The following is a 26,157-nucleotide window of genomic DNA, read 5'->3' on the forward strand; positions in this document are numbered from 1 at the left end:
TTAATGTACTTTATCCCCCGACTAATAGAAGAATTGTTTTTTAAAAGTGTCGGCATAAATCTGTCACAAAGAACTCTGCCGTAAACTACTACTACTTTGCCGTGACGTTACTCTGGGGGTGTTCTACATGTACGTTTATTGTATCATGGAGCCAAAGTGGACACATTGGCAAACACTGTAAGATCGTCTGAAAACAAAAGAAAAATTATGTAAAATGGATTTGATTTTCAACAAAAAACTGAAAAACTGTCTAATTCTTGCATCACGAATTTCAGACTTCCGGTCATGGCGCGATCCACACTGGGAAGGATTTTCCGAAAAAGTGAGCATCAAACCGCCAAGTTTGATTTCCCAGTGGGATGTGTCTATTGACAAAGTCGATCTTTTCAAGTCTTTTGAACCATATCGCTTTTGTTTCTGGTTCTGATATTGTCATATTTTAGTTTTGTGGTTGTCATTTTCTCGAGTTGTTTTCTGCTGTTAGGATCCAACAACCACACAATTACGATGTCCGAATCCCAAAACTAAAATATGACAATATCAGAACCAGAAACAAAAGTGATATGGTTCAAAAGACTTGAAAAGATCGACTTTGACAACAGACACATCCCACTGGGAAAACAAACATGGAGGTTTGATGCTCACTTTTTGGAAAATCCTTCCCAGTATGAACTACGCCATGACCGGAAGTCCAAAATTCATGATGTAAGTATTCCAGTTCATTTGGGACGGTAATGTGATCAGCTCATCTGTTGTATTTCCAACTAAGTCAGTTCTTTCTGGTTGAAACTGTGTTAAAATAAAGGTCAGGTTAAAGTCTAACAAGCCTCAGATTAAGTTGTGCTTTCTGTTAGTAAAACACCCCCAGGGAATGTTGACGACATCAGCCGCAAAGTGTCAATAGGGAAGTCAATTCAGTTCGTTGTTAATTGTGATTATTCGGGTCAAGATCTAGATTTTTAGAAGCAAGTCATTTCTGTTCAAACAAACCTCAAGTCGAGGTAAATCCAGATGTACACTGTGTGATATTTGACCCTTTTTGAGACAGTTTTTCACTCGTACCACTGTTTTTGGGATCAGGTCGAGTTTTGTCTTATTCATGTGTCGTGCTTTGTGTAGTAAACATGGAATAACGAGAACCGATTAATACTTCACGACCAGCTCCCAATCGGCAATCGTAGGTCGCAAGAAAATCAAACCTGTTTGAATCCAGTCGCCTCTCGTGAGGGTTTCACTCTGTTTGTTTAGTGTGAGAACAAGAATTGTGAACTGTGAACTTTTAAACCCTGTGATTTGTCGTACAGTTTGAGTTGGGGCTGAGTGAAATGATTGAAAATATCACACAGTGTACATCCATCTTAAATGTTTTCTGTTTTCTGTTTGAGTTAAACACTTTCATACATTTTGATGTTGAGTCACTTAAAGAAGGAATATCCACCATTCTGGAGTTTTCTAGTTTCTGCCATGTTTATATATGTCATTGTTCCTTCATCAAAAACTTGCCTGAAGAGGTTTTAGATCCATGCATGTTTGAGTAATATAGCGATCTCTCCTGGGCCCTGTTCAAAGCCTCCTTATGGTTTGCAGTATGAGCCTATACAAGACTCAAGAGAACAAGCCTACGTCCCCCACGCTTCCACAAAACAATTCTCTGTAAATATACATTAGAAAAACATGATTCAGAACTGTACACAGCATCTTGACAAACCTGCTGTGATGTGCAGGAGTAGAGTGTTGTGATAATTCTCTGAAGGGTGTGTGAGTTTTGAGGGGACTCCTCACTTATTAAACATGTTAATATATTCATATTTTGGTGAATACAGCATTATCATAACAATAAAACATCATGGTCATCTAAATATAATATGTATTATGGTTGGAAACTAATTGCAGCACAACAGCAAACAAAATAGAGAGTGAACATGTCTGTCAATGATCATTGTCGTTTCTGTGAGATGAACTTGTGAATTAAAGGTGAAATTTAAAAATGTGAAGTTTGTATTTGACAAAGGACGTCCAAAGGAGGATAGTGTCTGCAGTCTGATGTCACAACTCGGGTTGGTTCAGCTCTTGACCGGTGCACAGTCTACAACTTCTGGGGTTTTTGCAAACCGTCTAGATCACAGGTGTCAAACATACGGCCCGGGGGCCAGATCCGGCCCTCCAAGACCTTTAATGTGGCCCTCGGCTGATTTTCTTCTAAAATATTTTAATTATATTTTCTATTTAAATATTGGTAATTTTCTGCGGTGCTAAGCACAGCAGCGTCTCCAGCGTCTCTGTACGTGGCCCCTCCCACCAGAGCAGCACAAATGAAGACTTGTCTCTTTCCAAACGCTCTTAAAGGACGATCGTTTTGACTGTTGACGTGACACCCTCATGCAGGATTTTACAACAGAAATTGACTTTTTCTTATTGACATACAAGTTAATGTTAAAACCTTGTGTTGAAATTGTATTTTTCTTAAAGTTTCAGGTTGTTCATAATATTATAATAGTAAAAGAAAGAGTTCATCAATTAAAAAAGATTTCTGTAATAGATTTGTGTTTCTCTGCACAAATATTTGAACTTATTGTTATTTTTGGGGTTTATATGACATGAGTTTTCTGATCCGGACACTTTGGGATCCAAATAGGTTGGATACGACCCCCGGACCAAAATGAGTTTGACACCACTGGTCTAGTGTTTTCTGATTCCTGATCTAGTCGCTGAAGAGAAATGAAATTGAGCAGAGGCACTAGGTGGCACCAGCCTGACTAGGTTAATACCCCATAGAAGTGTAAAATCCTCTCTTTAAGGAATGGTAGGAATGGCAATGTGTTAGACAATGTGGATCAAAGACAATTCTGGATTTACTATTGTTTGGCCCTGGTGTAAAATGAAAAGTGTGTGGAGTTATTTCTCACTATAATTGTAACACTACTATAATATTATATTGTGACATCCATGTGTTTGTTTTACCAGTCGCTCTCAGTTCTATAGGCCCCTGCGCTCGTGTGAAGTGGTGACTGCGTCCTACTTTCCCTTCCACACAGATTACACATGGAATATGAAATCCAACATACTTCCATGACCCTTTTCCATCAGCTGAATACATGTAGTTTAAAAGCGTGTAGACATGACACTGATCGCTGCCGCTGCCTCTGGGACTGAGCAGTGCTTGGATGTAACCCCGGTTCTCTGAAGACGCGGCCGGTTCATACATCCTTCTGCGAGTAGAAACCGGTGAAAAGAACAACATCTCTCCTCTCGTCTAAAAGGTCACACACGTACTCACAAATGTGTACGAGCATTATTCATCAGCTCCACACGCGAGTCTATTTTTACCTGACGCTCCCCTGCTCCTCCGCGGACGTTACGGCTCATGTTTATGCAGCGAGAGACGAGCGGCGAGAGACGGAGTGAAGCAGTTAGTACGTAAAAAAAATATAAGAGTTACTCAGCTCCAATCAATTATGAAGACGATGTCGTCGTAATAAGTAATTCATAAAATTTTATTCTGAGCTTTTCACCAGATCCTCCTCGTAATCTGGAGCAAAGACACTAGGCGTAGGGAGTATTATCTGTTACATACAGGAACAGTTGTAGGGAGTATTATCTGTTACATAAGGGCAAGTTGTTGTACAGTTGTAGGGAGTATTATTCGTTACATAAGAGTGAGTTGTTGTACAGTTGTAGGGAGTATTATCCGTTACATAAAGGTGAGTTGTTGTACAGTTGTAGGGAGTATTATCTGTTACATAAAGTTGTGAGTTTGTTATTGTACAGTTGTAGGGAGTATTATCTGTTACATGAGTTGTGAGTTGTGAGTTGTACAGTTGTAGGGAGTATTATCTGTTACATAAAAGTTGTTGAGTTGTTGTACAGTTGTAGGGAGTATTATCTGTTACATAAAGGTTGAGTTGTGTTGTTACGTGAGTGTTGTAGGGAGTATTATCTGTTACATAAAGGTGAGTTGTTGTTGTTGTACAGTTGTAGGGAGTATTATCTGTTACATGAGGGTGAGTTGTTGTACAGTTGTAGGGAGTATTATCTGTTACATAAGGGCGAGTTGTACAGTTGTAGGGAGTATTATCCGTTACATAAGGGTGACTTGTTCTATAGTTGTAGGGAGTATTATCCATTACATAAGGCTGAGTTGTACAGTTGTAGGGAGTATTGTCTCTTACATAAGGTGAGTTATTGGACAGTTGTAGGGAGTATTATCTGTTACATACAGGAACAGTTGTAGGGAGTATTATCTGTTACATAAAGGTGATTTGTACAGTTGTAGGGAGTATTATCTGTTACATAAGGGTGAGTTGTTGTACAGATGTAGGGAGTATTATCTGTTACATAAAGGTGATTTGTACAGTTGTAGGGAGTTATTTTTATTACATTAAAACACAAAAATCCAGATCTAAATCCGTCGTCCAGATCTTTGTCGGCGTCTTGTTTTTCCGTGTCGGGCTTTTCCAGACCATATGTCCCTGCGGTGTTTTCCCTGCGGTGTTTTCCCTGCGGAGCGTCGACTCTCCTCCAGCCAGACGGGGGCGCTGGGGTCACCTGCGTCTGTGGAGATGACGCTGGTGTTTGGAGCTCGTCCTCACACGGAGAGCTGGCGTTGGCGTTGGCGTTGGTGTGGTTTACAAAAGCTCCTGCGGCGTCACTACATTTATTTTTGTCCAGCGTTGCATTTATTTTGAGAGGATCTTGTATAATCAGACTCTGGTCCTGGTAAAGTCGGATCATTGTGGGTTTCTGTTTGTGCTCGGTGTTGATTTTAAAAGAACTGGATTTCATGTATTTCAGGGATGTAACGATATTATATTTTGCCTCCACAATATTTTGTGGAGGCAAAAACAAAACTGTTAATATGCGACTTTTTTCTCTTAAAACATATTGACAAGACTTAATCCAAAGAACTAAGACTTAAAAGTGTTAGAACTGTTATTTCTTCTTGTCGTCTGCACTGAAATGGAGCAAAGCATCATGGTCTATGTAGTTCCTCTGTCTTTTTTTAGCTGTTGCTGCACCATAACTTTTAATTTAAGCAAAGAGACTTGTAATTCGATATATTGTGATGGTCCACGATAATTTCAATTATTGTTACAAACCCTAGACCAGGAGTGTCAAACATACGGCCCGGGGGTCAGATCCGGCCCTCTAAGACCTTTAATCTGGCCCTTGGCTGATTTTCTACCAAAATATTTAAAATTTTCCTCTGTGCACCGAACCCGTATGAACCCCTCTGCGGGTGGTGAGCCCACAGGAGGGTGGACACATGTCGTCCAGGTGGGCAAAGGCCCGGCCACCGGGTGCTCGCATTCAAGAGGGGGGATTCAGGATCCCCCCCGGAGCTGGAGGAAGTGTGTGTGGAGAGGGAAGACTGGGAGGCCCTTCTCAGACTGCTGCCCCCGCGACCCGACCCCGGATAAGCAGAAGAAAATGGAATGGAATATTTTAATGATATTTTCTATTAAAATATTGGTAATTTTCTGCCTCCAGCGTCTCTGTACGTGGCCCCTCCCACCAGAGCAGCACAAATGAAGACTTGTCTCTTTCCAAACGCTCTTAAAGGACGATCGTTTTGACTGTTGACCGTGACACCCTCATCAGAAAAATGTCCAACATGAGAAAAGTGGAGCCGAGTGCAGGATTTTACAACAAAAATTTACTTATTCATATTTACATACAAGTTCATGTTAAAACATTGTGTTGAAATTACATTTTTCTTAAAGTTTCAGGTTGTTCATAATATTATAATATTTAGTAAAAGAAAGAGTTCATCAATTCAAAAAGATTCTGTAATAGATTTGTGTTTCTCTGCACAAATATTTGAACTTATTGTTATTTTTGGGGTTTATATGACATGAGTTTTCTGATCCGGACACTTTGGGATCAAAGTCGGTTGGACACGACCCCCGGACCAAAATGAGTTTGACACGTCTGGTCTAGACTGTTTATATAAATGCAGTTTTCAGTCTCTGCTCTGGTGTTGGTGGAAATTGGTGTTGAGACATTTAAAGTTGTAGTGTCAGAATCAAACTGGACCGGAAAATGTGGATCGGTGCATGTTTAATCTGATCATTTGTGCTTTTCACACTGTTTTGTTTTTGTTTGCTGGTTTGCTGCGGTGTTTTCCTTGTCTTGACTGAGTATCGGTGGGAGTGTGTCTGGATCGTGTCCCGGTGTTTGGTGCAGGTGACTGACGCTCCTGCTGCTGTTTCTGTTTGTGTGTCATTTATTCACACCAGTGTTACTCAGCCTATTGTCGTCCTAACACTGATGTGGATTGTGTTGTTCGGATCGGCCGTGGGCGTGAGAGGATTACAGAGGATTGAGCGTGTTTAGCGTGAATGAGGTGCAGAGGCGGCGTGTGATTGGCTGTTAGGGACTAAAGCTCTCAAATCTGTTATGATCCTGTTTATGAGACAGGTGTGGTCGCCAAGTTCAGTTCAGTTTGATATTCACAAAGTTTATAAAGCGCTGAAGGAAACCGCAGATGTAATGTTTTTAATCGTCCACCTGCTCGTCTCCGGGGAAATGGTCCAGAATCCGCGTGTCGTTCGTTCATTAGTTTTTCAATATAAAAACAAAAGTTAGAAAACAAAAAGAGCAACTATTTTCTTCATTATTTGTCTCCAAAACCAAAAATGAAAAAAATTATTTGTTTTTTCAGTTTTCGATTTTGTGTTTAAATGAAAAATGGAAGGAAAAAAAAAGTTTACGTGACTTAAACTGTGATGCTGGACTGAACCAGGACTGAACCAGGACTGAACCAGGACTGAACCAGGATTTGAACCAGGACTGAACCAGGGACCAGGACTAAACCAGGACTGAACCAGGACTGAACCAGGATTTGAACCAGGACTGAACCAGGACTACAGGAACCAGGACTAAACCAGGACTGAACCAGGATTTGAACCAGGACTGAACCAGGACTAAACCAGGACTACCAGGAAACCAGGACTGAACCAGGACTGAACCAGGACTGAACCAGGACTAAACCAGGACTGAACCAGGATGAACCAGGACTTGAACCAGGACTGACTAAACAGGACTAAACCAGGACTAAACCAGGACTAAACCAGGACTAAACCAGGACTGAACCAGGACTGAACCAGGAACCAGGAACCAGGACTGAACCAGGACTAAACCAGGACTAAACCAGGACTAATACCAGGACTGAACCAGGACTAAACCAGGACTAAACCAGGACTGAACCAGGATTTGAACCAGGACTGAACCAGGACCAAGGACTGAACCAGGACTAAACCAGGACTAAACCAGGACTGAACCAGGACTAAACCAGGACTAATACAGGACTGAACCAGGACTGAACCAGGACTGAACCAGGACTAAAACCAGGAACTGAACCAGGACTGAACCAGGACTAAACCAGGACTGAACCAGGACTGAACCAGGACTGAACCAGGACCAGGATGAACCAGGACTGAACCAGGACTGAACCAGGACTTGAACCAGGATTTGAACCAGGATTTGAACCAGGACTGAACCAGGACTGAACCAAGACTAATACAGGACTAAACCAGGACTAAACCGTTTACAGTCCTGGTCTGGTCCCAGTCTCAGTCCTGGTTTAGTTCGGCATCGCAGTCACAGAAGTCACGTAAACTATTTATTTTTATGTGTTTTTATTGGTTTTATTGGTTTATTTATTTCTATTCTATGATTTTGTTTTAATTTTATTTTACTGCTTTTATTATTTTAAGCCTAGTATTATTTTAGTTGTTTATTTTATCATTTTATTAATGCTGTTATTATTACGTATTTGTGCAGCACTTTGAAATAAAGTGGACTGGGGAATACACTTCCTCCTCCGATAACCCACTCGTCTGTTTATCTCTTGAACGTCTCAGATAAAGTTTGTGTCACGGTCTGGTTTATGAAGACTCATGTGAGACTGAATCATTTCATCTGATAGTGAAGGATAAGACACAAGGAAATTCTGCAGCCATTAGTTTTTTATTGATTTTTTTTATTGATTGTTTTATTTGGACTGAATTATCTTTATCTTAGTTTGGTTTTATATTGCCTTATTAAAATTATTAAAGTTCCATGGGCGTGTACTCGTCTGTGTCTGTGAGCAGTTCTGGTACAGCTCAGGGTCAATCGAAAGAGATTCAGGAAAGGTTCATTTCTCTCTTGTGAATGTGACTTTTTTCAGCACTGATTCCTGCTCTAGTGAGTATCTAGTTTCTGCAGGACTTGCACAGTACAGGGGCAAGTGGCACGTCTGATAATCCCTCTATATCCCTCACCCTCTCCTCGGGGTCACATTGACCCTGAAGACTTCTTTCTTTTCTTTTCTTTATTTTATTATATTTTATTATATATTATATTATTTATTATTATTATTATTTTATTTTATTTATTTTTATTTATTATATAATATTATTTATATTATTTTATTATTTATTATATTATATTTATTTATTTTTTTTTATTTTTTATTTTTTATTTATATTGTATTTATTTTTATTATTTAGTTATTATTTTATTATTTTTATTTATTTTAATTTTTGGGTCTGATTGACATGCCCCAAGAAAGCGAGAAGGAAAAAAAAAAGTTTCTTCGGGTCTTTGTGACCCCGAGGAGAGCGTGAGTTTTTAAAGAAACTTTGCAGTGTCGGCACAGTGGGGGTGTTCTGCATGTATGTCTATGGTGGAATTTTCTCTAGCAAACACTGCCTGTTCACGGTCTTGTTTACGAGTTTTTTTGTCTGTAATTTTATATGTGCGAGACCTTTTTAACATCACAAACCATCTAGGGCTGTGCAAAAATATTGAAATACAAATATATCGTATCATGTAATGTGATGATACAGTATCGATATCGTGGGCTGCTGTATCGATATATCACCAAGAGTATTTTTTGGTATATTTTACTAAATAGCTACAGTTTTGTTGTTTGTTTAGTCGAAGGAAACTCATTTACGTGAAACATTTGACATTTTCATTGTTTTGATGATTAAAATGTTTGTGTTTCATTTGAACTTTGCACAAGAAGTAATTTAACAAAGACTTTTAGTATCACAGACATGATTTGGCCTTTATTTTTTACTGAACTGTATCGAATCGATTTGAAATATATCATATCGAATCGTATCGAATCGTAAGCTCAATGCAGACGTGGGACCAAGTCTTTGTTTTGTAAGTCTCAAGTTAGTCTCAAGTTTTTAACCTCAAGTCAGAGTCAAGTCCAAGTCGAATTTTGTGTCACTGGTCCATAAGTCCAAGTCAAGTCCAAGTTGTCTACTTTGTCTTCCAAATATACCGTAGATTTTTGCAATTTCTATAACTTTTAAGATAAATTGTACTTTTAAAAAAATCATAGTATATTCATGTATGATTATTTATAGAATATATAAGAGTTGTAGAATTTAATTTAGTTAGTTTTTCCTTTTTAAACGTCTTGACAAGATCTTAGTGTGAATCTTTACGGTCAGAACAGAAAAAAAATTCTGATTTAAAAGTGCTTCTCAAGTCACAGGCCTCAAGTCCAAGTCGAGTCCCAGGTCTTAGTCCATTTTATCAAGTCTCAAGTCCTAAAAATAGTGACAAGTCAAAGTCATGACTTACAAGTCCCACCTCTGGCTCAGTGTATCGAGGTATCGTATCGTATCGGCAACTTCTGAATGATTCCCAACCCTAAAACCATCTCATCTCGTTCTGTCAGTTCTTTTTAACTTGAGTAACAAAGCTTCAGACAGACCAGTGCCTGCAGTTAGCGTCAGCCCCAGGGAGTGTTGACGACATCAGCCTCAAAGTCTCCACAGCTCCAGATTCAGACCGAACTCTACGCGGCAAATCCAGATTTCTCCGTCCCGTCCCGACCGCCGACCCGCCAACGCCATCTTTAAACAGGCCCCGGCGTCTCCACGGCAACCGCAGTAAAAATACACCCGCCTCTCCGTCCTCGGCGTGTTTCAGCAGAGATCGCGCCGAGAGCTGCTACTATCACATCACTGGAGGAGGAATTTATGACTTTAAATGAGATTCACTGAGAAGGAAATTCACACAGTCTGTAATTATCGCGGTGATGTGAAGAGCGGCCGCGGGATTCTACGACTGGTTTGAGCCGCTGATCAAAAGTCGACGCATTTAGACCTGTTTAAAGGAGACACTGGACACGTTTACATCATGTTTTTTTAATTCGGAATTATTTGTTCTGAATTAGAGGTCTGCATGAGACAGGATTTTCAGTCCCACTCCCGCAAAGAATTGTAATTTTCAGTCCTGCTCCCGCCCGCAAGTCCCGCAGGATGGAACCTTTACTTTCTTAAGCTCCTTCAAACACGGAGAAGCAAAAGGAATTGGGCTGCGTATGGGAGGAGACGCGGTGGGTGGTCCGGCGGCGTGGTTAAGTCCTGGCTAAATCCTTAGCCCTGTCTTAGTCTTAGTCTTAGTCTTAGTCTTAGTCTTATTCTTAGTCTTAGTCTTAGTCTTAGTCTTAGTGTTTTAGTTCTGGTTTAGTTCTGGTTTAGTGACACAGCCACGGCGACGTGGGGGGACGGCGTGACGGGGACGCGGGGGGAGACTGCGGCGTGGGACGGTGTGTGGCGTAACGGGACGGGACGTGGGGGGGCGGCGTACGGGACGGGACGCGGCGTACGGTGTGTGCGGCGTACGGGACGAGGGGGGACGGTGTGTGCGGCGTACGGGACGGGACCCGGTCTGCTGCTTAAAATGTTTTTATTAATGCCAACTAAAATATCCAGAACAAATGATGCATGATAGGCAAACATGAATCATTTTACTCATTCATCTCAGTTTGTCGTTCCTCCACGGACACAAACACCAACCAAACTTTTCCCGCAGTGGATCCGATGATAATTGCAGCAGCTGGAGAATTGTCTCATCACACTTTACGTCTGTCGGCTGAGGAGGAGAAGGGAAGAGCGTCGGAGAAGGAGGAAGAAGACAAAGTGAGTGTGAGGCTGCTCTACCTCAGCCCACTCCCACATCCCGCTCACAAATCCAAAGAGACGTGGAGGAAAGTCCCAAGACTGGACTGGTGGAGCCGGAAGGACGACACAACAAGCATGTGCTGAACGACCCGAATTATTTTTAAGAAGAATAAACATTTATATGATCCAGCAATAAATTAATTCGGCTTTAAAATCAAAATACACCACCCACTTATTCGGAATTTAATTTAATTCCAAATAATCATTTTTATTAGGGATTAAATGTTCACATGGTCTTTTTAAAGTGAAATAATTTTTTTATTCCGAATAAAATTATATTTATTTGGAGTTAAAGCTCTCGTATAAACATGGCAACTATGCAAAACCGAGTTTTTAACCATGTTGGACTGAACCAGGAGCAGAACTTTCCCAAAACACTTCAACTCCTCTTAAAGATCCAAAACTACCACTTAACCAGGACTCAACCAGCAATAACCTCGGACAAATACCTATAATCTTTTTTTTTTCTTTTTTTTTTCTTCCCCCCCAACATGCAAAAAAAAAAAAAAAACTAAATCAGGACCAGCCCAAGTCTAGACAAGAATAGTTGGACCATTATTAATCTTTCAGCATCTAAAATGACCGACCAGACTAGACTTTTTCAGCAGACAAAACAGTGACTAAACAAGAACTGAACCAGGACTGAACCAGGACTGAACCAGGACTAAACCAGGACTAAACCAGGACTAAACCAGAACTAAATCAGAACTAAACCAGGACTGAACCAGTACTGAATCAGGACCGAACAAGGACTAAATCAGAATTAAACCACAAATGCACCAGGACTGAACCAAGATTGAACTAGGACTAAATTAGAACTAAACCAGGACTGAACGAATATTGAACTAGGACTAAATTAGAACTAAACCAGGACTGAATCAGGACTAAACCAGGACTAAACCAGAACTGAACCAGGACTAAACCAAGACTAAACCAGGACTAAATAAGGACTGAACCAAGACTAAACCAAGACTAAACCAAGACTAAACCAGGACTGAACCAAGACTAAACTAGGACTAAACCAGGACCGAACCAGGACTGAATCAGGCCTAAACTAGGAATGAACCAGGACTGAACCAGGACTAAACCAGGACTGAACCAGGACTAAACCAAGATTGAACTAGGACTAAATAAGAACTAAACCAGGTCTAAACCAGGGACTAAACCAGGACTGAATTAGAACTAAACCAGGACTAAACCAGTGCTGTTAACCAGAACTTTCTTTCATCATGCAAAGGTCTTTTCAGCAGCCGCTTGAACTTGGAGTGAACCAGAACCAAACAAAACAGTTAGCGTGCCCTTCAAACATGCAAAACGTCACTCGGGTACGTGCGCTACGTGTTAAACAATATAATTCTGTTCAAAGTTCACATTTTAAACCCAATCCCAGTCCAGAACAACTGACAAAAACACTGAAATCTGAACCGAGAAAATAACAAAAGAATCAGATTTCAGTTTGTGCAGATCTAAACTCCAGGGTGAGGAGTTTTTTATGCAGATTAAGACTTGAGATTTTGTCGTTTTATGGAGGAAATGATGTTACCTCAAAATTTCAAACTGCAATTTCGATTTATTTTTCAGCCCCACCAAGGTTGTCCAAAGAAAATCTGATACTAATCAACACTAAAACTAGAATCTACGGAGGGAAGCAAGTGACCTGGTGATGACGAGAACAATACACTTAACTTAATTTCCGGACGATTGAGCGCACCGGAATATAAACCGCATCAACTCAATTTTAAAAGAAAATAACATATACGTACATATATAAGCCGCAGGTGTCCACGTCTTCGAGAACGTTTTCAAGTTGGGGTCGTCTGCTTTTATCGCCGCTGAAAGTTTTTGTCGTCTTTTTGCGTTGAGTCAATTCGTCGCTGCCGTCGCCAAAATCTCACCGTCGACTCACTGACGTCGGGTTCACGTGCAGCAGCTCTGTTTACTTCTTCGATAGTCAGACTAATCGCCTTTATCTTAAAATCTGCCTCATCTGCATTTCTTTGTGTGTTTTCCACGAGGAGTGTGTGTGTTTTGAACAGTTATTTTGTGCTTCATACACAATCAAACAGCATTTTCCTCGGCGCATCCACTCATTGCCGGAAACCCAAACAGACCGCGCACAATAAGAGCGATGTAAACGTCTTGGTAACGTCGGTGGCGTCACTCACACAATGGACGAGGTCGTTAATAATCGTCGTTGTTAATAATCTGATTCTGCATCATTTTGAGTAAAAAAACATCATTGTACTGAAAGTGATTTTTTTTTTTTTTTATAAACAATATGACACCTACAGTAGTGTGGACATAATTTAAGGCAGCAGTGATTTCATATAAAAATAATTTCTCTATCAATAATATTTTTTAATATGTTTAAGTAAAGTCTGGGCTTTTTTTTTTTTTTTTTTTTTTTTTTTTAGCAGATAAAACAAAATTATGTTAAAATATCCTCATCTTTGCTTCTCTACAGTAAAACAAAAGTCTGTTCATGGAGATTTGGGCTCAACAGAGAATTTGAAAAGAACAAACATGAATTTTCAAGATGTGTTGGTAGATTCATGTAGTTTTAAATAACATGACAATATCAAGTAATCCAAAGTATTCAGATTACATTACTCACCTAAAGTAACTTAATGGATTCTGTTACAAACTACATTTTGGAGTCTGTAATCTGTAGGGGAATACATTTTAAAAAATAACCTTCCCAACACTGACTGCACATGTCTCCTGCAGAAAGAGTCTCTGTTGTGTCTGTATCATGTTGTCTCCATGTTCTTGGAGGATTTCAGCAGATTTCAGACTCTCGGGGGCGGGGACAGGTGTATGGATCAGGTGTGGATGGATACTGAAGTCTGAGACGTTTCTTCTCGTCATTTACACACTCACCTGTATTTACCACACACGGGTCATTAAGACGAATCAAACTCACTAATGTTCATTTAACATCAGAACTTATTTTATCACACGGAGATAAACTGTTTTAGTGCTGAGAACATCTCGAGCAAACTCTGCGACTTCATGTGAACCGCAGAGACAGCGGCGCTTTCTGCACTCAGGCTGCGGCGCATCCACTGTGTTTCCAAACCATAAACCAGACATGTCAAACTCAGGCCCAGGGGCCAAATTTGGCCCACGATATAATTATATTTGGCCCACAAGATCATAACAAACATGTATTAGTGCTGCCGTTGGTTACAGATCGACTATAGAGACATTATTTATTTAAAATGTTGTAATTATTTTATATTCTGCTTGTTCTGGATTCAATGTTTAAGCAAAACTATTATTAAACATTTATTTTAATAAGAAAAGGTTTAACATTACGTATCTTGAAAGAAGAGAAAACATGCAGATGTTGTTGAAATTTTTCAATACATTTTTAGTTTGGCCCACGACTTAGTCCCAGTTTTTAATTTTGGCCTCTGAGAATTTGAGTTGGACACTCCTGCACTAAATTAAGCCAAAAAGTTGTTTATATATGTTTGTTTATTTATTTATTTATTTAAGACGGGGACAGCACACACTTTTTACATTAATCTTAACAGGAGAGGTGCATTGTACCAGGTTCTAGCAGCAGTGCTCATTTCGTCTCTGAACTTGGCTATGAACTGTTCTTCCTGGAGACATGTAGAATGTTTTGAAAAGGCCCACAGAAAGGCCGAAGGATCGAACCTGGAACCTTCTTGCTATGAGGCATGAGTGCTAGCCACTCAGCCACCGTTTGCTTTGTGTTTTGTTTGAAAGAGTGAATTTTATTTCCCATTTTCTTTTTCATTTGTATTTCTGGTCCTGTAGCTTTTATTACAGCCCTATGACACAACTTCAGCAGCAGATTGTCAAATAACAGGTTGTATTGAAAAAAAGGATGTATAACACTTCATTAGGAGGTAAAAGGAGGAGTTTTAATCGCAAAATTAAGGAAAAAATCCAGGCGAGGTCAAATGTACTAAAAATGCTCTTAGGTCTGGTCTTAGGTTTGCTGTTGTTTTATATAAATCCTTAGAATCTAAACTGATACTCGACTACATTTTGGTCGATTAAATCCCTCTCTTCCGGTGATTAAAGGACTAAAGGAGCACAGCCGCAGTGACTTTAACGACGTCCATATCTGCAGAATCCACATCGGCTCAGTGTCCGTCTCTGTGACAGGACGTCCCAGAGTGCACTTGTCCTGCAGACCGGCCCCTCGTCTCGGGGGCCAAATGTGTTTAGAACAAACAAACAGCCCATTGAGGCCAGCGTGGAGCAGACTGTGTGAAGAGCTCTGCACAAATCGACAGACTCTGGAGAGACTGTAAAAGACTCTGAGTGAACAGGAAGTGCTTCTGGTCCTGTGCGCTTCCTTATTGTTCTGAGGAGATACAGACGAGGAGAGGAGAGGGAGGGGCTCAGCGCTGTCTCCAAACTAACATTTCAAACTCCATTTCAACACTAAAGAACAGACTCGATACTCAATACTGATTCTAATACAGCAATAATAAAAAAAACACTGTATTTAGACTAGAGTCCGACCGATATGGATTTTGTTGTGGCCGATATATCGATAAACTGGGAGTTGGAGGAGCCGATATATATAGTGATGTAAAAATTCACTATAAATCTTGAATTGTTTAAAAAACTTAGGTTTGGCTCTAGTGCAGGAGTGTCAAACTCATTTTGGTCCGGGGGCCGTATCCAACCGACTTTGATCCCAAAGTGTCCGGATCAGAAAACTCATGTCATATAAACCCCAAAAATAACAATAAGTTCAAATATTTGTGCAGAGAAACACAAATCTATTACAGAAATCTTTTTTAATTGATGAACTCTTTCTTTTACAAAATATTATAATATTATGAACAACCTGAAACTTTAAGAAAAATACAATTTCAACATGAAGTTTTAACCTGAACTTGTTTAACATTAACTTGTATAAACAGGAATAAGTCCATTTTTGTTGTAAAATCCTGCACTCGGCTCCACTTTTCTCATGTTGGACATTTTTCTGATGAGGGTGTCACGGTCAACAGTCAAAACGATCGTCCTTTAAGAGCGTTTGGAAAGAGACAAGTCTTCATTTGTGCTGCTCTGGTGGGAGGGGCCACGTACAGAGACGCTGGAGACGCTGCTGTGATAAACACCACAGAAAATTAACAAGATTTTAATGAATATTTTAGTGAAAAATCAGCCCAGGGCCAGATTAAAGGTCTTGGAGGGCCGGATCTAGCCCCCGGGCCACATGTTTGACACCTGTGCTCTAGTGGATTTTAAATTGGGTTTATTTAGGCAATATTTATTGTTATTCTATTATAACTCTTTACATCATATTTAAAGACAGTAGGCCGACCTAATGGCATTTTTACATCACATTCTGGCAGCGAGTAAAGAAAATAAACTACCGCCATCGGCCTTTAGCCATAAATGCATGTGCGCCGCGGTAATTATATGTGTAAATGTCAATCATTCACACCTCTGTTCACAGCTCATTTACATCAGTGCAGGTCCAGTAACAAATATACGGCCAATAAAGTCACTTTACAGCCGGACAATAGAAGAGAAAACAGTCCGTTTATGTGCAGGAGTTACAGCAGCTAATCGCTAACCAATGAGGAAGAGTCAAAACCAGCTTCAAAGTCGACACATTTCCAACACTCAGCGCTCACACAGGCTCCTCTCAGATCACAAGTCTGAACTAATAAATGTCCTTTTAATCCAGACTGAAACCGATTGTCCGTAAAAAGAAAATAATCTCAGTGTTTGGATCTGTGTCTGCGATGTCTGGATCTATGTCTGTCAACCACAGCGAGCGTCTCTGTGTTTACAGAAGTTGTCCAAACATGGACGCAGCATCGAGCACCTGGAGATTTTAAAGTTCCTCTCGTACCGGAGCCACAACATGAACAACTTACTTGTTTTAAGGAGGAGATTGAGAAGGAGAAGGACGAGGTTTTTGGTCGTGGTGTTTTGTGGTTCAGTCTGTTGAAAGGAACGTGTGGATGTGGAGACGGAGCCAAGAGTGGTGAGTGGAGATGTGCTTCACTTCAGTGACACGGAGTTCATTAACAATTTTCGCCGACTTCAGTGCAGAATAGTGACGTTTGTGTCTTGTTGATAACGTGTAGGTGGATGAATGCACTTTGACCGTTCAGACTGAAGTCACATGTCAAAAGATCAGATATGTATCAGTTTCAGGAGCACAGATCCAAGTGTCCTGGGTCACATTTGAAAAAAATCGGATCTGTGTCGTTTAGACTGACATTAAAAGATCAGATACAGGAACATAGAGGCCAAAAAATCAGATTTGGGTCACTTCAGGCTGCAGTCTGAACGCAGCCTAAGTGTCCTATGTGAGAAAAGTGTATAAAGTGTGTGGTGAGGGGTTTTACACACTTAAAACAGATAGAATAATTGTAAAATATAAAGTTGCTTACTTCGCGGATTTCACCTGTCGTGGGTTATTTTTAGAACGTAACCCCCGCGATAAAAAAGGGAACACTGTGTACCAGTTGGCCCCATTACGGACCAAACAGCAGCGATTGGTTAAATAAAAAAAAGTACCTGCCTGCCATCGAGCGAACGAATCCTAACGCTGTGAGGTCACACGGTTTCCACAAAGTGAAACCGTCTGTCTGCGGGACTTTTTTAGTACTGAAACCTGCTCAAATGAGGATCTTAAAACTAAAATAAATCATTCTTCTCGTCATCACCAGGTCAGTTGCTTTCGTCCACAGATAGAGGTTAGTTTGTCCTCTGCGTTTGACCCGCGCTTCAGGGGACTCACCTCCACATGTCGAGCGAGTTTTGTTCCGGACACTTCACCCGGACGAGTTTAACTTCAGAAAAATGACTCTGAAACATGCCTTTTTTAATTTAAGAGCTTCGTTAAATGTCCGTCTGTAATCTTCAACGTGCTTTACTCGCCGTCGGGATTATTTAAACGTAATATTCCAGAGTTTATTCGTGTGATTGTGTGAGTGTGATAATGGTTCTATTTTAGGTTTAATGCTCCAGAGATACTTCCCGGAAAGACACAGGAGAACTACAGTGACGTTTTTCCAGACTTCCAGCCAAAATGAACTGATGGCTGTGGTTAGTCCGGGCTCTTTAGTCAGACATGCTCTTTTGGTTAAAGAGCTCTTGTGTACAGCCTGCCATAAGAGCCGCTTGATTACACCTAAAATCACAATCACAACGGATTAAATAGGCTTAATATTTTTAGTTTGGTTAGTGTTTTGTAATTTTTTTTTGGCAGCTTGTGTTCATGGAGATGTTTTTGATTTGGAATGTCCCACAGTTTGGTTTTACACTCGGTTGTCTAAATAATAAACTTTATTTTCTTAAATGAAGGTTTAAACTAAAACATGTTTTCCTCGTGCACAAATTTTCTCAGCATTTTGGATGTTAGATGGAGTTTTCCATGTTGATGACATGGGAAGAGTCGTTCTGTTCCCTGTACTTCCTGTATTTTTGTACTTTTGTGCCCAACTTTTTTTCCACAAAGTGCCACTTATGATAAAGATTGACCACAGGAATTATCCACCGTCCATCATGTAGAAAAACATGAAAACCTGTCACATTTACTTCAAAGTTATGGCTAAAATTAGGAGCTCGTATGATTCAAAACACAACAGAATAAAGAGTTCTTTTGTTTTTGTGTTACTGATTGGAGCAAATCTCAAAAGTTTGAACAGTTGGACTTTCCTCGTGTTGTGACCGTTGTGTTTGTGTGTTTGTGTTTCAGCTGAAGATCTCCTTTAACGAGTCGAGCCTGCAGAGCACCTACGAGTACCCGAGCGAGACGAGCGTGTGGGACAGCGAGGACGAGGACACGGACAGGGGGGACAGTCCACAGGAGACGCCCAGTATGGTGGGACGCATCCACATCCCCCGCGCCAACGCGAGCACAGCCGCCACGCACCCCAACAACGCCAACGGTGGGTCAGGGACTCGAGGGTTAATGTTGTCCTGTTTTCTCATTTTTAGATTTTGTTTATGTTTATTTTTTACACTTTTAACATGCACTTCCTCTTCATATGAAAGAGGGTTCATTTATTTAAAAAACTGGACATTTTGCATTCCTGATGCAACAATTGTGTTAAATAACTCTAGTCCTTTCATAATTAAAAGGAAGAGTTTGGACGGGACGACCTCTACTGGTTCATTCAATAACTGCAAGTTATATTTATATTAATTACAGCGTCTACAAAGGAACTGTATGTATCCTGTGATCCTACAAAACACTAATAATAATAATAAACCTGCAGATAGAGGACACAGTGTGAGATTTTATGAACAGGTCATGTTTCATGTGAAAGTTCAGAGCTTCAGACACGACTGAAGAATAATAAAAATATAAACATCTTGGCATCATGTCCAGTGTTTTTGAATAAATCTAAATTGAAAACGTAACCTGTAAAAGTGTAAGTAACTAAGCAATAAATGCTTAAAAGTGTTTTTTAAAAGAAGGGTGGCAGCTCTACATGTGTTTTTATAGTGTGTTTAGGACGACCTCTTCTGGTTAAATCCAGAACTACAGTCACATTTGCACTGGCTTCACAGCATAGTACCGATTATTATTTACTCTTCTGCTCAAAGCCTAAGGCCTGTTTGGTTAAAAATGCACAGTGAGGTCCACCACCTGCTTGTCTCCAATGATTTGCCTGGAATATTCCATGTTATGGCTTTAAACTTCTAACTTGTATTAAAATATCTTGAATAAAATCCACTCTGAGTAAATAATAATAAATAATGTAATAACTGGGTGAGATGATTACAGACCACACCATATAATACCATGTACTACACGTATACTGTCATGTACTACGTATACTGTCATGTACTACACGTATACTGTCATGTACTACGTATACTGTCATGTACTACGCGTATACTGTCATGTACTACACGTATACTGTCATGTACACGTACTGTCATGTACTACGCGTATACTGTCATGTACTACTACGTCATGTACCATACTGTCATGTACTGTACTACGTATACATGTACTACCGTATACTGTATCGTATACTGTCATGTACTACACGTATACTGTCATGTACTACGCGTATACTGTCATGTACTACACGTATACTGTCATGTACTACACGTATACTGTCATGTACTACGTATACTGTCATGTACTACGTATACTGTCATGTACTACACGCATACTGTCATGTACTACACGTATACTGTCATGTACTACATATACTGTCATGTACTACACGTATACTGTCATGTACTACACGTATACTGTCATGTACTACGCGTATACTGTCATGTACTACGCGTACTGTCATGTACTACGTATACTGTCATGTACTACACGTATACTGTCATGTACTACACGTATACTGTCATGTACTACACGTATACTGTCATGTATACTGTCATGTACTACACGTATACTGTCATGTACTACACGTATACTGTCATGTACTACACGTATACTGTCATGTACTCACCAGTGTGATTTTGTTTTCTTATGGCAGATTTGTCTAACTACATTCCTAAACACGCGGTGGACTACAGCACGTGGCAGGAGCAGAGAGACGAGGAGAGCGCCCACCGAGACGAGGCTCCTCCACAGCCAGCGCACACAGAGGACATCATGGTGAGACTACAGACTCTAGAACACACAGAGGACATCATGGTGAGACTACAGACTCTAGAACACACAGAGGACATCATGGTGAGACTACAGACTCTAGAACACACAGAGGACATCATGGTGAGACTACAGACTCTAGAACACACAGAGGACATCATGGTGAGACTACAGACTCTAGAACACACAGAGGACATCATGGTGAGACTAGAAACTCTAGAACACACAGAGGACATCATGGTGAGACTACAGACTCTAGAACACACAGAGGACATCATGGTGAGACTAGAAACTCTAGAACACACAGAGGACATCATGGTGAGACTACAGACTCTAGAACACACAGAGGACATCATGGTGAGACTACAGACTCTAGAACACACAGAGGACATCATGGTGAGACTACAGACTCTAGAACACACAGAGGACATCATGGTGAGACGATAAACTCTAGAACACACAGAGGACATCATGGTGAGACGATAAACTCTAGAACACACAGAGGACATCATGGTGAGACGATAAACTCTAGAACACACAGAGGACATCATGGTGAGACTACAGACTCTAGAACACACAGAGGACATCATGGTGAGACTACAGACTCTAGAACACACAGAGGACATCATTTAAACCTTTGTCCTGGCTTTTGGGAGATTATAGAAAATTATCAACAGCAAAAGTAAACTCTATGTCTTGAAAGTCTTTATTTACTATACACATTTGATGTATACTTTGGGCAGTCTCTCTTCTAGCTTTAGTGTCTGTACTTGTGTGTAGGAGTGGGAGTTTTGTTTTTCATAAAGAGCTCATTTCCTGCTCTCCTCCACAGCTGACCCCAGCAGACAGCTCGTCCCTCTCCGACTACAGCAGCGAACCAGCCCTCTACTTCTGAACCTCCTGACCACTGTAGCTCCACTGCCAGGGACCTGCCAGGGACCGACCAGGGACCTGCCGGGGACCAGGGACCGTGCCCGTCTCGTCTGACCCCAGCACAGCTCCTTTCACTGTGGACGCCTGCTCCTGCCCTCCTCTGCCCCACACTGCCCCTCCTCTGCCCTCTTCTGCCCTCCTCTGTCCTCCTCTGCCCTCCTCTGTCATCCTCTACACTCCTCTGCTCTCCTCTGCCCTCCTCTGCTCTCCTCCGCCCTCCTCTGTCCTCTTCTGCCCCACACTGCCCATCCTCTTCCCCTCCTGTGGCCTTCCTCTGCCCCATACTCCCATTCTCTGCCCCACCCTGCCCGTCCTCTACCCTTCTCTGCCCATCCTCTGCCCATCCTCTGTCCATCCTCTGCCCATCCTCTGCCCTCCTGTGCCCATCCTCTGCCCTCCTCTGTCCATCCTCTGCCCCCTCAGCAGCTGGTCTGTGGCGGCCGGGCAGCGGTGTCCCGTGTGTAACCTGCTCACCTGCAGTGGACTGTTGTAAAGATGGCACATTTCCGGATGTTTATGAAGCCACTACGAACCAGCAGACGCTCGCGCCCGCTCCCGTTTCCAGTCCGTTTGAAGTCTTCACAAAACCGTACGAGGCCGGGGAAGTTCTCTGCGGGAGAGTGTGCGCACGCGGTCCAACCTTATATCTGTTAAAAGCACATTCCATATTGTCTGGGAATAGAACCGAGGACCTTTTTACTGTGAGGCAGAAGTACTTGGCGCTGAAGGAAACCAACCCGAATGGATGTTTTATTCACAGACGTGCATAAAACTGTCTCTTAAAGAAGCGCTATGTGTGTTTTCTGGTGGAGGATTCGTCATTTTTATTGCCAAAAAAGTCTCCTGCGTGTCTCCCAGGTGACTCCCAAGCTTTTATATTTTCATCGTGTGGAAAACGGCAAACAAAAAATTCAATTCTGTCATCGGGACAAAAGTCTCAGAATGAACCTGATTCACTGGTCAGACGTTGGTGACCACTGCCTTATATCTGCCTGAAGGGAGGAGATAACTACACTGAAACTACTCTGGAACTAAAGGCCGTCACACACTACAATACAGGAGAATTTGCCCGTTTTTGGCTGCGATTTGCTTCTCTCTGACGTCAGGGAGGCGTGACCCCACTTTGTGTCTTGGTGTCTTTTGCGTCTGAACATCAGCGATGCTACGATAACAACCGATAAAACAGAGCGTCAGGGGCAGAGGAGTGACGGACACAGACTCGCAAGTTACAAACTCGGGAAATAGCGAAAATAATGAGCAGATTTTATTCCTCGCCTCTCGTAAAGTTGTCAATTTAACACATTATCCATAGAAATTTTCCTCCCTAAAAAATGACCCCAGTCCACAAAACCAGTGAATCCAGTTTGAGTCGTTCTTTAAAAGTAAAAAGGTGGGAGTAGTTCCTCACGTCTGTTTGTTTACATCCACACAGCGCACGGATCAAGGTGAAGCTGCGGATTAACGATAGTAACTCTACTTCCTGTGAACTTTATCTCCAAAAATCATGTATCTGAAGTTTTGCACCACATTTCACAAATAATAATAACACAGTTTGACTTGTCTTTAAACAGAAAGTTACCCTTACCTGAAAATGTAAAAATGGGCAAGGTACAAACCCGAGGCACTCTGACTGAATATACTGTACTGCTATTTTTTGCTCGTTTAAGACCCAGTGAAGCGCTCTGCCTCAGTTTGACTTGTATCTAAACTAGATCTTTGGACACTTAAAGAGTCTCAGAGCGAGTGGTTTTACATGCAAAAGAAGTTGATCGCCCTCACAACTTTATATCCTGTGGTCCGCAGACAGATCCTGCTGCAGTTTTAACGACTTATAAGATTCACCTCATGTCTGTGGTGTGTAAAAATCGTTTAAGATGAAAAATTCTAGCCTGATTCATCTGACCTCGCAGCATTAGGATTCATTCGCTTGACGGTAGGCGGGTACTTTTTTATTGAACAAATCACTCCTATTTGGTCGCGGTTACTTAGAAACGTCCCATGACAACGTTGGCTATACAGACTATGGCGACTGGCTACATTGCTCTGCTACTACCACGAACTGTAAACATTTAAATAAATAACATAGCTTAACATATAAATATAAAAACACACACACACAGTGTCCAAAATTATCATAATAATTATTGACTTTTTTGAACCTCATTTATTTTCTTTTATCAATGATATGACAAAAAAAAAAAAAAAAAGAGCATGTAAAACTTCATTGGAAATCTTGTGGTGGTTTCAGATGTGATGATGTCATACTGTCAAATTACATTTTATTTTCCATAATGCACCAAATCCCGTCGGAAGAAGAACAATAACGTCTTTCCCCTTGATAAAATTCACCAACATTTTTCTTTGTTCCGGCTTTAAATCCTCAATCTCGGGAATCATTACCAACACAGAATGTCTGTCTTCGTCTACATCCATCTCGACGCTTTGTTTACTGTTTTAACCACAAAAGGGACCTAGACAGACACCACGAGTTTGACATCATGATTTCACAGCTCTTCTTTGATTGGTCGGTGCGCGGTCTAAAAGTTCTGGGGTTCTTGCAAATCGTCTAGTCACTGGAGAGAAATGAACCTGAGCAGAGGCACTAGAAAAATCCTGTAGTGTGTGGCGGCCTTAAGAGTGTGAGTAAAGTCCACGGAGACTAGTAGGTTTGGGATCCTCCACCTCAAAAAAAAGTCCATAGTGCGTCTTTAATAGTTCTGACTGGTTACTACAAACCCAGTGTCCATCTTTACTCCAGTCTCTGTCCCAGCGCTCCCCTGAGTCTTCCTCCTCTGTAGCTCTTTGGCACGTCCTGGACAGAGAAACTTGAATGTGCAGGAAGCCTTAGCCCACGCGGCGCCACGGTGAGTCCAGTGTTACTATGGAAACCCCGGAGACGCCGATCGGACCCGACGCGGACACGATGCCATTCGATCATTTTGTACCTGCATGTTTTCGGCTGTTTTTTATTTGTACTTTTTTCCGACGCCACTGGGAGAACGTCGGCTTGACGCGGACAAGCCGACGACATTGACATTTTGTAAACGTATGCAGCGCCAGAGGAGTGTAGCATCTGTTTTTGAATCATGCAAAAGTGTCCTTGGTCACGTCTGTGCTGTGGCCGATGGGACCGCGCCGCTGAAAATCACGTTGAATGTCCATCTCTGTTGTCATGGATACGTAAAGACCAGAGCCTGACCCCTGCTGGCCCGCCCGTGACCCTGCACTCGTTTTGGCGCCGTGATCAAATTTGCGGTGACGTAAATGGCGTCAGATTGGTTGATGATGTTATTGCCGTGGCTGTAATGTTCCGCAGTATGGCATTTAACTTGTCTAACTTGTATTTATTGTATAGATATATTTAATAACATGCATTCTTACAGGTGGGGTCAGGGCGTTTCCTGCTTATCTCTGTGGAGGTACATTTAATGCCATCCTGTGGAACATTCTGGTTTAAATATACTGTATTTAGTCAGGAGCTTTCCTGATGAAATGGATATTTTGGTTAAGGAACATCCACCGAATAAATCTGAATAAATTTACATACGGGAGCTATGTAAATAAATATGAAAAAGAAATAATAATAGTTTGAAATGAAGGTTCCTAAAGAAAAAAAATAGGGATAAATGTATGGAAGCCCGTTTCTGCCAGTAAATAAAAAATAAATGCCTCACAGAAAGTCAGAATTATGAGTTTAAAAGTCATAATTTTAAGTTTGAGTTTAAAAGTCAGAATTACGGGTTTAAAAGTCATAATTTTGAGTTTAAAAGTCATAATTATGAGTTTAAAACTTGTAATAACTTTTAAACTCAATAATTATGACTTTTAAGCTCATAATTATAACTTTTAAACTCAAACTCATAATTATGACTTTTAAACCCGTAATTATGAGTTTAATAGTCACAATTTTGAGTTCAAAATTTGTAATAACTTTTAAACTCAATAATTATGACTTAAACTCGTCATTATGACTTTTATAGTTAGAATTATGACTTTTAAACTCTAATTCTAACTTTTAAACTCATAATTATGACTTTCTTGAGGCTTTTATTCTTTATTTACTGGCAGAAATGGGCTTCCATATAAATGTGACAACCTTCATGATAATTCAAAAATAATCACATTCTAATCGAACAGTATTTGAGGCTCGTGACAGACAGTTTGTTGACACTGATCCATGTTCTTTGCCCATATTTGTCAGTGGTGCCAATTGAAATGGAGCACAAAGTCTGAGCAGCGCTGGTGCCTTCTCACACGGATTTTGTACTAAACTAATAACAATCTGGTTTTATATCTGAATATCTTTCTAAATGATACACATCAAATGAACTACGCTGTTTTGATAAGAATATTTAGTGTATGAAAATCCAAAGACCCGCGCAGTACTGAAACACCAGTACTGCAAAGACGCTGCACTACTGTAACGACCGGCTTCACTGACCTATGCTGTTTTACACATTTTGAGTCCAATTTAATGAAGTTAAGTTTAAATTTGTGAGCAGAACTGTGCAAATAAGCTGTAGACCAAAAAAACGTACAATCAGTTTAATGTGAAATTATTCAAAACAAAAAAGCCATTTCTGAAATTTCCCTCATTATGACAAACACCAGTTCTCTTTACGGTCTTTATGTTGTGGTAGAAAAAGTACTGGAAAGTAAAAGTAGTGA

The 26,157-nt window shown here is 40.8% G+C and overlaps 1 protein-coding gene across 1 annotated transcript in view; it reads left to right on the top strand.

The window, feature by feature from the left end:
* tprn (taperin) overlaps positions 1-25,126 on the top strand; it is a 73,362-nt gene extending 48,236 nt beyond the window's left edge. The window contains exons 3-5 of the mRNA XM_055160012.1: positions 18,688-18,880; positions 20,441-20,562; positions 21,389-25,126. Coding sequence (XP_055015987.1) covers positions 18,688-18,880; positions 20,441-20,562; positions 21,389-21,451 — 378 coding nt within the window. The 3' untranslated portion in view covers positions 21,452-25,126. The remainder of the gene's footprint in view (positions 1-18,687; positions 18,881-20,440; positions 20,563-21,388) is intronic.
* Positions 25,127-26,157: the final 1,031 nt, after the last annotated feature.

The sequence above is a fragment of the Boleophthalmus pectinirostris genome, unplaced genomic scaffold (genome assembly GCF_026225935.1).
Source record: "Boleophthalmus pectinirostris isolate CB_2022bp ecotype Guang Dong unplaced genomic scaffold, ASM2622593v1 HiC_scaffold_2826, whole genome shotgun sequence".
Taxonomy (NCBI): domain Eukaryota; kingdom Metazoa; phylum Chordata; class Actinopteri; order Gobiiformes; family Gobiidae; genus Boleophthalmus; species Boleophthalmus pectinirostris.